This window comes from Malurus melanocephalus, unplaced genomic scaffold, assembly GCF_030028575.1.
Source record: "Malurus melanocephalus ecotype Western Australia unplaced genomic scaffold, MMel_1.1 scaffold_90, whole genome shotgun sequence".
Classification (NCBI taxonomy): Eukaryota; Metazoa; Chordata; class Aves; order Passeriformes; family Maluridae; genus Malurus; species Malurus melanocephalus.
In genome coordinates, this window is record NW_026623322.1 from 2307648 (window position 1) to 2320224 (window position 12577).

The following is a 12577-nucleotide window of genomic DNA, read 5'->3' on the forward strand; positions in this document are numbered from 1 at the left end:
GCCGCGCTCGACGCTGGCTCCCCATTGGCTGGAGACCGGGATGGGGGCGTGGCTGCGGCAGTGACGGAAGTGACGAACGCTGTGGGGGGCGAGGTGGGCGCGAGCTCCCGGATGCTCCGCGGCAGTGCCGGCGATAGGAGRTGTGGGGTTGATCCGCAAAATGAAACAATAGCGCTTAAATAGCAAAATAATAACCCGGCTTGTCCAGCCGAGGCGTGGCCTCCGCCCCCAGCTGGTCGCTGGAACTCTTGTGTGAACAAGAGGTGGTTTTTTTTGTTGTTGTTGTTTTTATTTTTTTTTTCCCGGCCGCGCAGGATGAGCGCCGTGGCTGAGGAAGTTAAGGCAGAAGATGGCAAAGCGGAGCCTGAAAAAAAAGTGTTTTACTGCGAAGTGAGTGTGMTTCCTTGGTGGGTTTTCAGCCCGGGTGCTCGAGGGCAGGCACTGGAAGGTGTGCAGGGATTGGGACCGCGCTCCCGGGCACGGAGAGCTGACCCAGGGATGCCCTATAAATCAGGGGGCTTTAATGTGCACAATAACGTGGCCCGTCCCTGGAAGAGCAGCTGTTCGTCTCAGGGTTCGGTGAATTCAGATTGTTTTAGAGCGGTCGCGAATGCGGTGTAATGATTCGTGATTGCAGCCTTTGCAATCTCTGTTGAGTGCTTCTGATAATCGGCCGCAAGGGCTCATTTATCTCTAAAAGCTGCAGCTCCCCGTCAGAACGTGTTAGATTCATCAGTTCTGTATTGTTCTAGCACTGAATGTTTTTCTGGCGCATTCAAGTTCTTCGACTGTATTTAAAGGGAACAGGCAATATTAGCATGCATTAGTCGTGCTTTTTTTAAAAGCTAAAGAGAGTGGGAAATATTTGCACGTCTGTATTGTCTTCTGTTAATTATTGCAATGGTATATGCGTGTCTGTGGATCTTAATGAAATGCGTGTGTCTTCCTCCATTGTTTTTCTGATCCCATTAATGTAGCTCTGAATGAACAATGAACGGAGTTGTCGTTATTCCAGGGCGTAATTTTGCCTCTCTTCYTTTCTAGTCACTGTAAGATCAAACCTTTTTCTGGCTTTCCAGCTTGGAGAAGTTTAGAAAACTAAGAATTCAGAAAGCACTGGTAGCAGAGAAGGAGGATGCTCTTAAAAACTTCTTAACCATTTGGTTTATTTAAGTGTCCTTTGAGTAGGTTTGCATGCTATTTCTGGTCATTTTAGTAGTATGCTGCTCTCCTAAAAGTCAAGCAAACTGTACTATATTCGCCTGGAGAATTACATGATTATGCTGTAGGAATGGATGTATTTAATATTTATAATTCTCCAATGGCAAAATATTTGTAACATAACTGAAGATGTGCTTTCAATTTCTCTTTCAGGTTTGTAAAATTTCTTGTATGTGTGCTATAAGTCTTCAGTCCCACTATCGTGGTGCAAAGCATAGAAAGGTAATTTTTTCCATTTTAAATGTATATGCACATTTAATTATAAATCTGGGACTCCTGTAAGTTCCGTACTTAATTTCACAAGGCTTCAAGTGCTTAGTTAACTTATTGGTCGATTTGTAACAGTAATTTATTTGAAATATCCCAAGAAAAAGGTGGGAGTCTCACAACTCTGCTTTGTACAGCATGTAACTTGAAACATCTACCACACCTCAAAGTAAATGTGTGTTAATTGTGAAATTAACATYTGAATTACACGGGAGCCAAAGGGGGTGAAAGAATTCAACCTTCTCTTTTTAGAAGATTGTTTTGTCTTGCAAGTTTGCATAGCTCACCTGTACTTTAAATTAAACAGACTTACTCTTTGCTTTGATAGTAACACCAGTTCTGATTTCCTGAAGGAGTGACACAGACTAAACTAGCAACTCTGACACTTCTGTTGGTTTGAAGCATCTCAATGAGTACTCCCTGATTTAAGCAGAAACAAGACGTTGAATTATTAAATGATGTTCTGTGAGGRTGTATTTCAAGACGAGGCTTTAACATGTATGTTGTGTCACAGAACCTTTGCTGTTAGTTGGCTGATGATTGTTTTCTATTTAAAATTCTACCACATTCTCAGTCTGTAGGTGAGACATAACTCAGTTGTCTGCACTCTGCTGCCATCAGATTGTGCTGTGGCACTGAAGTACTGGCTGTGATGTTTTCTTAATGACATTTTATTCTTTCTGGACCGCTAGAGACTAGCAGCAATACCTCCTTTCTTAGTGTGCCTGTTTCTTTTTTTTGAAGTTAAGGTGTATCTTCCCACCCCTTTGCTATTGTGACAGATTAAAAGTATTTTGTTACCTGATTGCTGATCTCTTTAATAGCATTTATTCTTATTTGAATCAGTGGCTCTACTTTCTCCAAACCCTTTTTTCCCTYCCARGATTGAGTCTTCTTGTTTCCTGTTGATCCAGTGGAAATGTACAGTAGTATTTTATATGTCCTGCCAAATGTTTCTGCTGATGCAAAGAATTCCTTTGCTTTTGTGGTTGCTTCTTTTTTTTCCTTAGCTAACCTTCTTAGCAATCTAATTGTTGCTGATTTTGCCTTTAAAAAGTAGAAAAACTAGTATTTTTTTTTCTTAGAAAATCTGCCTATATTCCTTTTGTTTCGCTCTTGGAAATACATCTCGCTATACATCTGTCCAAGTTTCTTGTGTTGATGAAGATCTGTGAACTTATAGTAAACAAGAGTAGGCCAGGTTGAAAACTGGATGTTTGTTAGATGAGAAACGTTAGTGCTGGTGTTTGGAGTCGTGGTCAGCCACACGGCTACATTTCTGTAGGAATAATGCTCCAAGCTTGTGTCATCATTCTTTTCAAATTATCTCCAGTTTCTTTTTTTAAGTTACGAAATCTATTGTGTGAACTTGGAGTGACTTCAGCGTTTTGTACTGCTGGGTTTGGAATAACTATAGAAGTCCTGAACTTATGTTTCTTTTTAATGCAGGGTAGGTGTAAATAGTGAATAGCTCTTAGTTCTTTAYTGGAGTAAGTCCTGTTCAAAATAATACCAAAGGGTGTCCTGACAGCATAACATAGTGAACAGAAGGCCGTGCTTCTTTTGCTAAATGACAATACTGGCCTGACCAACCCATTAGCCATTTTTTATTACTTTAGTCAGACTGCTTTTTTTTCTATCAGTTAAACTAGTGGTTTTTGAGTTTTGGCTTCTCAAGGTTAGACACTTTGCTAAAAGTTACTCTAACTTTTCATAGTCTTAGCTCAAAAACAGCTGTTGCAATCCCTGAATCAGAACAGAGAATAAGTTTCTTACCTAATGTGTGAAAATCTTAATTCCTGAGCTAGTAACAGGGATCAGAAGTAAAATGGACCCCTTAGCTTCAGTTGTGAAACTCTGTTTCTTAAATTAACAAAAGCACTAACCCAAGTGCAGTCCAAGTTAAAGTTGATTATCTGAAAATAGTCAGAAGGAAGTTTTCTTTGAGCAGCAGCTCGCAGTTGCCAATGTTTTTTGTGCCTGTCTGAAAAACTTGGTATTAGTGGCTGTTTGTTGTAAAACTGGAGAATGAGTAACAAAAGCACTTGGAACAGCATAGCTGCAAGGAACACTATTACCTGGATTTTTAAGCTTATGAAATCCTGCTGAGCTTGTACAAAACCAGCCACTACCTGTAGCAATACTGGGACTTAGTTATAAGATAAGRAAGTTACCTGCCATGAAAAGACATCTGTTTGGCTTCTCAAACAATTAACTATTGTATCAATCTTGCTTCCTGTTGAATTGCATCTCTTCCATGCCACTGAATACTGAAAATACAGCACTTAACTCCATGGGCTGCTCTGGACAGCCAACTGCTATACTGGTAGAATGATCACACTGTTTCATTCTTGTAAATGACAAGTTTGTGTTTACATGCCAGAAAATTGTCAGAATGAGTCAGGATTGTTTTAGCTATTAAATGGAAATTTAAGTTTCTCTTTTCTTTAGATTCTGCCAAAAAGCAATCTTCTGTTCTGGATTCAGCCAGTGAAAGACACTTTTCCTGTTTTTCATTATATGAATGATCTTTCATGAGATTTGCTAGCCTTATGGTTTAACCAAATCTGCTCAAAATGGTGGGGGAGCTACTTTGAGTTAGTTTGTTTTTCCTTTTGGGGTGAGGGTTTTTTGTGGGTGTGGTTTTTTTTTTGTTGTTGGAACTACACCTTCTGAAAACTTAGGAGCTGTAATCATACAAAGCTCAAGGTTTTCCTGGCATCCTTCAGATATTATGTTTCAAACCATAATAATTTCTTTAAACATCATTGAATAACAGGGCYTTCTTGAAAGCAACCTAGTGTTAACTGTATGTACAGCTTTGTCAGTACTGCCAGCTTTTGGAGAAAATCATAAAGGTTCTAATTTTTTCCTATCTGTCAGTAGAAACTTTGGCCTGCATTGCAATTCATCTGCAAAGGCTTCTCAGGAAGTGCTCGGTTTTTCCTTYGATTGATGCAGCACATTAATTTCTTTTTCTTATTTTATTTTGGGATGACTTGAATCTTCATAATTAAAGCAAGAGAAAGCCCTGAGACGCAGCACTGTCTATTGTAAGTATAATACTTCTTTCTTCCAGCCTTCTAGGATAAATTTTGCTTGGGGATTTGATGTTTGTTGCTTTTCTAATAGTTCAGGTATTTACATTTGCTGATTTATATGTCTGTAACCGTGTTTATCTTTACAGAACTGTAAAGTTCTTCTGAGATTTCTGTCTAGTGAACAACTGAGCAAGGAGTTGTTTTAGAGTATGAAACCTTAATTATGCCTTTGCACATATAAATATTTATATATCTGTCTAGTGGAGGGATGTATAGTGTTTTAGTTTCTCACCTTCCCAGGCTAAACTGTCTCCCACTTGTCTGTAGTTGATGCACTCGCTGCTGAGCTTCAGGCAGAGTGCTRGGAAGCTGAATCAGCAGGCTAACACAGCACCATTGCAGATGCAGCTGTACCAGTGCTGAAGCTGCTTGGCTGCATCACAGAACTGTTCTGTCTCTATTGTAGTAGACTTGGAGTAGCAAAGATGTATTCAAGGTGAATTCAGTTGTTGAGGTGTCTTTTCCCCTAGAAACTGAGAAYGTGAATCCAGACTGTCATATGTGAATGGAAATAAGAGTTGTGGTGAAAGGTTGAAAATGAGCATATACCCAGCTCACAGTGGAAATGAAAATCTTGTTGTAAAGCTGCTTATGATGACATATAGGAAGCAGAAGCATAAGCAGATGTGGGAATATTGATAAATATCAATGAGATCATTAAAAACCAAAATGGTTATGCAGTCAATCATCACAAGAAACAAGCCTTTCATTTSAATTTTAYCTTCTTAGCCTGTWCTCCCAAGAAACAAGGCTTACATTCTGCCTTTGTCATCTGCTCCCCAGTGTCTTTTGAACCTCTCAGCCTTTTTGAACCAAGTTGATCAAGGGTGCCTGAAAATACACATCTGCACAGGGAAGAGTGAAAGTGTCAGTTCTGTACTGAGGGAGSTGCTGCCAGCTGAGATCACCACTTACTGGACCTTGAGGAATCAACACACAAGCACGTTCTGGGAAAACACTGGTCAGAGGCCCTTTTTTCTAAGAGACTGGGCTTCATTAGCTGCCCTCATGGTTTTGTGCTGATAAAGGAATTAGTACAAGACACGTCATTCAAGTGTGTGAACAATTACAAGATTTTGCCTCAGCAGCCATGACTGCTACATGGTAATGAAATGAAGCTCTCTGACAGAATTTGARAAGTTGTGAAAACTTACAAGTTTTCTCCAAGTCCATTAGATTCAAGCACTACGAAATTGTGTTTGCACCTCAGACAGCAAGAACAGATTCACGTGGCTCTGGTCAAGGGCTTTTAGTGGAAGACTTTCTACAGATTTCTTTGAATTTCTTGTCAGAAATGGTCATTAAAAGTAATACTAAGTGAAGAGATTCTTCAACATCATAAAATCTGATTTTGGAGCAATAATGTATGGGATGCATGTGGCAGAAAGTGTGGCTTGAGTAAGAGGACAGAATGCAGCAAGACTGTGAAGAGTGGTGCAGCACAGGAGCCTCTTGCAAAGACCTAYGGCATTAGAAAACAGTACTGTAGGTACTGCAATCTCAGTGTTCCATGGTGAATCTGGGTTTACAATGTGTGTATGCACTACAAATACTGTATCTTTGGAAGTGTCATGACYTGGAATCTTTCAGCTGGGATATATCCTGCAGAACAAGGATATATCACTTTATTATTAAAGTGAAGAATCTTTGGTAAGCAAGCTASCTCTAACTTCTGGAGGAGTCACAACATCACAGGGTACCACATGTCAGAAACATTGAAAGATGTGCTTTTATCCAGAAAGTTCTCTGCCTCAGCAATCATTTTGAAGCAATCTGAAACTTACTTCTAATAAAAAATTATTATTAATACTATTTATGTCTCCTTTATCTTACCCTATCAGTATTGTATTCTGCTTTACCGAAGATCAAGATGTGGGAGATCAATTTGCAAACCACTAGTAGGATTTATTTGTCCAAAGAGGCTGAAATTTGGCCTGGTGAAATGTATTTGTATGTTTCAGTTGCACTGGTTTGGGCTTTCTTTACAGATAGAAAAGCTTTTTGCCTAAGTAACTTTCCAGAAGTGTTGGRAACTGCAATGCAGGATTATATAGTCAATGTGTATGCAGAACTTCTTGAACTTTCCCATGGATGTATTACCAGTTATATAAATRATTCTCAGCAGATCCAGTAAAATAATTATGCTCTGTCAATGATATAAAAGAATAAACTATGAATTTGTCTAGTCTTTATTTTTTCATTTTAAATAGCTGGGTTTTTYCCTACTGTTTGTAGGCATATGAAGTAAGCATGAGCAAAAATGTTACTGCATTTATGCAGTTCAGTAGTAAAGTTTTGTGAATGAGCATGGAAAGTATGGCTAGTTGTAAATTAGGTGCAGTATATAAAGTATGAATCTTAATTCTATTTCAATATATAAATTAATGAGATACTTTTGTCATTGTTGCTGGATCTGCAATCTTATTCTAATGTTCATGCTATCAAATATTCCAGTGAGATTGAAATGTGACAACATGTTCACGGAGCTGGAGTTCAAAGAACCAGGAAAAAAAATGTTGTGAAAGTGAAGGATGAGTTTTCTTGGAAATCATTCGGGAGAATACCTGACAAGTATCTGAAATGTACACTGTCTAAAAAGGAACAGGTACTTCAGAGGGTGAGGTTTGGCATATTTAGAATGTTTTACATCAACAGCTGCATTTTCTTCYTTGCTACAGAATTAAAAGAGTTCTTTTGTCAGTAGGGAGAGCACCTCCAATGCTGCTGCCATTTGTAAACCAAAATTTAAGACAAATTATTTGGATTCTGAGTGTTTCCAAATGGGATATGCCATGTATCCTTTCTGAACTCATCCAAAATTACTTGATAATCCGGAAGTGGTGAATGTATGTGATCTCTTTGACAGCATAGTTATGTTGGTTTTGAAGTCAATTAAGTGAGGAAATGCATCTGATTCCAGATGTTTGTTWTTGGAAGAGTTCCACTTCCTGTTAGAAAAGCATCTACTTACCATGTGAGTCTCCATATGGCAAAACTATCCACAAGCTATTTTTGTGATAACAACAGAWTTGGATATCTTYGGTTGTTTTGGGTTGGTTTTTTTTCCCTGTTTAGCAGTTCAGAGGAGAGGAACATAACAGAAGATGTGGAAACAGAAGATGCTGAAGTTCTGAGACTTTACTAAGAGAGTTCAATTAGAGCAGAGCTGAGTATATAAATTTCAGTCATGTGACTCCTTTGCACAGTGATATAATTGGATAGATAAAAAGAGTTGAAACAAGTATTCTAAGGCAGTTGCCCWTGTGTTCAGGGATAAGGAGGGTTGGAAACTGAACATTGGTTTTTTTTTCACTGGGACCTGTTTGCCAAAATAGAAAAGTTTTGAAAGCTTTTTGCTTTGAGCAAGAGGCATTAAATGATAGGGCAATGCCAATATATACATCAGGTGATATTTATTGGGCAATAGCAGTATATAGTGGTTTACTACCATTAGTCAGGTCAGGCAAGAGACATAATCTTGAGCATGAGCTTTGTTAGAGCCCTTTATGAGCTTCCTAGCTTTATTGGTAAAATGAATATAGCACAAAGTGGAGTGGATTAATGAAATTTTTTTGYACAGTCTGTGGAATTTTACTTGCACAACAGTATGATGAAGAGATAGCTTGTAGTGCTGCTCCTACAGCAGTWCAAATGGAAAGTGTATTAAGGGATGTTGTAGGTGCTTAGCTAGTGGATCTACTAATCTGCATCTACATTCTCAACTTACATGTTGAGAATGTAGATGTGTAAATAGCACCATGAATAAAGAAAGCTTCCTTATGGTTATTCTTAAAACATGGAGTCAAGGAGAGGAATCCAGTCTGAAGATAAGCTGCAGTTATTAGGCAGCACTGATGACAAGTTCTTCCTCCAGTGAAAGCACAGATGTCATGTATTCTGCCTTGTGTTAACCAGTGACAGTCTTACCAGTATCCTGATCAGCATTTCAGCTTAATGTTATAAGAAATTGGTATGCTTTAACATGTCCCTCTTGTTATAATAAATTAATGTGCTTTAACATGTCCCTCTATGCTCAGTGCATGTTAAACATGTCCCTCTATGCTCAGTGCATGGATAAGAATGTGCTTTTCAGGTGTATAAGTACTGCTAAGTCTTCAAAGAAAAAACTTTGAAGTTCTTTTTTGACTAGAAGAGAAAATATTTTAGAAGCCATAATAATTGAAGTATGAGACTGAACACTGTCATAACACCCTTACTAATTCTTGCGAGTTCCTCTACACAATGAAATCTGGCGTCTTTGTGCTCTTTCCCTTTTGAATTCAAAAGGGAATCTTCAGTGCTGAGCTTGGTATATCCTTGTTGCTTCTGAGTAGCTAAATTGACAGTGTCTGAAACTCCGTTTTTGATTTGAAATGTGTCTGTGCATTACAAATACACATACAGGTGTTTCTTTGTTCCCCACCTTTTATATGTTTAGCACTCKGTAATTGAATAGTGAAAAGAAAGGGTTTTTTGGGGAGATGTTTTTCGTGGGCTGTTTGTTTGTTTGTTTGTTCATGTAGGTAGCTAGTATTTGGTAAATAACTGTTGCTGAATAGAATGGTAAGTTGGAAGCGATTTCCTGGGACTGATTAGGTCATTGACTAGCTTCCTGCAGGACTACTGCCAGTGCTGGATCATCACTTGCTTGCTGAATCCTTGAACATCTCCACAGGCAGGGCCAGCCTACTGTGTTTAATCACTCTGTAGTGGCTCCTCTGTTTAGAGGAATTTTATCCTAGTATCTAGCCTTTGTCCCTGAAGCAACTGTTTCTGGCTGCTACTTGTCACTTTCCTGCAGGGCTGGACATTTTGTAGCTGCTATTCATGTATCCGTGCTATTATAACTCCTCTTAGTCTCCAGACTAAAGAAGTCCAGTTCCCAAACCTGTTCTCATAAATAATTTGCCCTGGGTTGTTTGTCGTTGTAGTAATTTTTCTGGACCCTCTTTGCTTTCTCCGATTCCACTTCAACTGAGCAAGGATGGCAGTAGTCATCCTTCCAAGTCTCAGATAATGGGGGATAAGGTTCTGCAATAAGTTGCCTTGGGGTTTGTCTTAGTGTTCCCAAGGTCCTACTTAGTTGAAGCTGTGGCATTGGTTGTATCCCCTAAATTACTGTWGCTTGTGAATTTTCTGAGGGTGTTCTATGAATACCAACATCAGTAACCTGGTTGGGGATGCATTGTTGTGGGCCCTGGAATCTTTCTTTGAGGGACTCTGCTGCTTACTWAAAACCAGGAGGCTGCTCTGGTCATTGCTTCCCTTTGAGCCTGGCAAACAGCTGATTTTCAGCTCATTGGAATGCCTTAGGAAAAATACTGTTTTGGTTTTTTCATGCTTAAGAAATATAGSTTAGATTGTTAATAATAGTACAAAGGCATGTGGCTAGTAAGCATGAATTAAATGCTGGCCTGGAAACCTGCTGTTGCTGAATGGAAGAGTCTTCAAGATCAAAATTGCTTTGTTAAACATGTGGGCAGCAATGATCTTTACTTCAAGCTTTTTCAACTCTAACCATGTTAAGGCAGAATGTGCTGTGAACTGCTTCTGGTACAATTTTCTGTAAATCCAGTTTGTTCCCAGAAGTCAACRAATTATAGGTATCTTATTTCACAGATACCTATCCGTGTCATTTAGCATTTGGCCATGTTGTCTGTACATGCTGGATCTGGAATCTTAACTTGAGCTTCAGACACTAACTGAACAACTCTGAAATTAAGTAATTGTTGTACTTACAGAATGCCTGGGGATCTTTTGTTCTTGCTACCAGAGAGTTTAAAGCTTTTAACTGAAAAAGATGCATTATTTATTTTAAGAAATCAAGGGAGAAATGCTTTCCCATGCCCCTCCTATATGTTGTTATTGCAGAGTTTGTTTGATTTACAGCTTTGATACCTATTTCTTAACTGTCTGTCTTATGCAGAAAGAGGAAAAATAATTAGTATGTAACATGCTGTGTTTGCCATGACTATAGAAAACTTCTTTACTTCAGAATTAGGAATTACATGTGCAAATATACAATTAAACTCAAACTTTTACTTCTTCTGGCAAACGAGTATTAGTTTTAATCTTGAACACTATGACATATGAAATGTTGACAAYATCATTTAAACATGGTCGTTGGTGTGTGTCTGTGGATTTGAGGGAGAAGGGGCAAGGGAAAAGTTCTGAAGGGAGTAGGAGTACACATCTGAAAATTCACTCTGAAGTTCCGAGTGATTAATAATAGGTACAGAACCCTATGTAAAAGGAAATGTAGTTTAGTGACTATGTTAATTGTGTCCGGGCCTGGGTTTAGGCTCTAAATGTTTAGACCAGAAGCTTTTGCTGGGTACCTGTAACACAGATTGGTTGTTGTACATGATACTGAATACCTAAAAGAATTAAAATAAATAACCAGTACRAAAAAAACTTAAAATCAAATAAGAATTGAACATTCTGTGTTTCTGTGACATTTATGTGTTTGGTATATTGTGTTGATGGGGGAGCGGAGTGGAGTGGGAGACTTAAGAGCAGTTAGTTACAAAAGAAAACTGTATCAAGATGGACAACTGAGCCTGTGTTAAAGTGCAAAATGAAGYTTACTGTTCAATTCTGTAACATGTTTCAGTGATCTGTTAAATACTTAATAAAAGCAAATGAGAAGCAGTCTGACTGTCAAACTCTTATCCTAGGTCCTTCAGCTCCATTTCAACCTCCGATGAAGTGTCGAGTTCTCAGACAAGGTAGCTGAATATAAACAATACCTTTTTCAGATGCAAATGAGTGGTTTTTGAAATGAATGGTTTTATTTTAATGGTGACTAAAGCAGGTGGTTGATTGGGGTCTAGAAGGAAGCAATGCAAGCTGCCAAACATCTGAACCATTCTGGTTAATTTATGTTAAAAAATCTTAGGAGAACATGAAGTTACAAGTATTATTGCAGAAAGACTTTCAAACTTAACACATATTTTCTGTTCATGATTATCTGACTATCTCAGTGRATCTGTCTGGTATTTTTTTAGTTGGTGAAGTTTAAGAATAAAAAATCTGCAGCATGCTCAATGTATACATGTGACATCCTGAAAGTATGACAAATGAAAAGCATATAAACCAAGAACAATGTGGATTGTTTKCTATTAAGATGATACTATGGCAGGAATATTTACTTGTATGTTAGGAAACAAGGTGGAAATGGCCATTACCTTGCTGAGACCTTTAAGGTTTTTCTGAGTGGATCTTTCCATATTGCGTCCAAAAGATGATGTGTCTTTCTCTGTCAGCTTGGGAATAACAGCTCACACTGAGCTGCTGCACAGGCACACAAAAGAGAATGRTATCATGAGAATGATACAATGCATTTAAGTGTCGAGAAAAATCTGTCTATGGAGATGAATTATGTTGCACCAATTGGTTGCACATCAACTCTGTCACATTGTGCTACTGCTGCATGTCACCTCAGGTGAGAAAAAAACCTCAACYAAAACAACATAGAAAGATKTTAAYAAGACTGTCAAATTTTGGTGGGAATGGGCCGCATTGTTGCTGTGSTAGGAGGTGTCCCATGAGGTATTTCCTAGTACTGTAAATTGCAAGAGGTTCTTCATCTAAATTAATTCTGGAGCTCAGTGAAATATTTCTTTGTGTTTAGTCCTGGTGTTTGACTTCATGGCAAYGCAGGCACATTTCTAATTGAATGAACATTTAAGGATGAATATGGAATTCCCTATCCTTGTCAAGTTTTGGTTGTTTTGTTTTTTTTTTTAACTATAACCTGATAACCTACTGGGAAAAAATACCCCAAGCACTGATCTGTTACTGTATTTCTACTTGTTTGCTTTGCTTTGAAGAAACTAGCAGTGTTAGTGACTCTTACATAAAATTCATTGGTCAGTAATATGTAATTAGGAAGATGAGTTTTGTTTCTGCATGTTTTTTTCTTGGATTAAGAATACATATTTTAACACTTCATCATGTTCTTCTATGATGTCCAACATTTGAATACA

General features: G+C 38.3%; 1 protein-coding gene across 4 annotated transcripts in view; it reads left to right on the top strand.

The window, feature by feature from the left end:
- The first annotated feature begins 75 nt into the window (after positions 1-75).
- Positions 76-12577, top strand: part of LOC130574871 (uncharacterized) — a 30443-nt gene continuing 17941 nt past the window's right edge. Inside the window, exons 1-4 of one of the 4 annotated variants that reach the window (XM_057368358.1) lie at positions 76-390; positions 1375-1443; positions 4508-4541; positions 11267-11317. In XM_057368358.1, coding sequence (XP_057224341.1) covers positions 316-390; positions 1375-1443; positions 4508-4541; positions 11267-11317 — 229 coding nt within the window. In that variant the 5' untranslated portion in view covers positions 76-315. Of the gene's footprint in view, positions 391-1374; positions 1444-4507; positions 4542-7043; positions 7195-11266; positions 11318-12577 lie in introns of those variants that run through there. The other 3 variants (XM_057368359.1, XM_057368360.1, XM_057368361.1) reach the window with 3 other exon arrangements.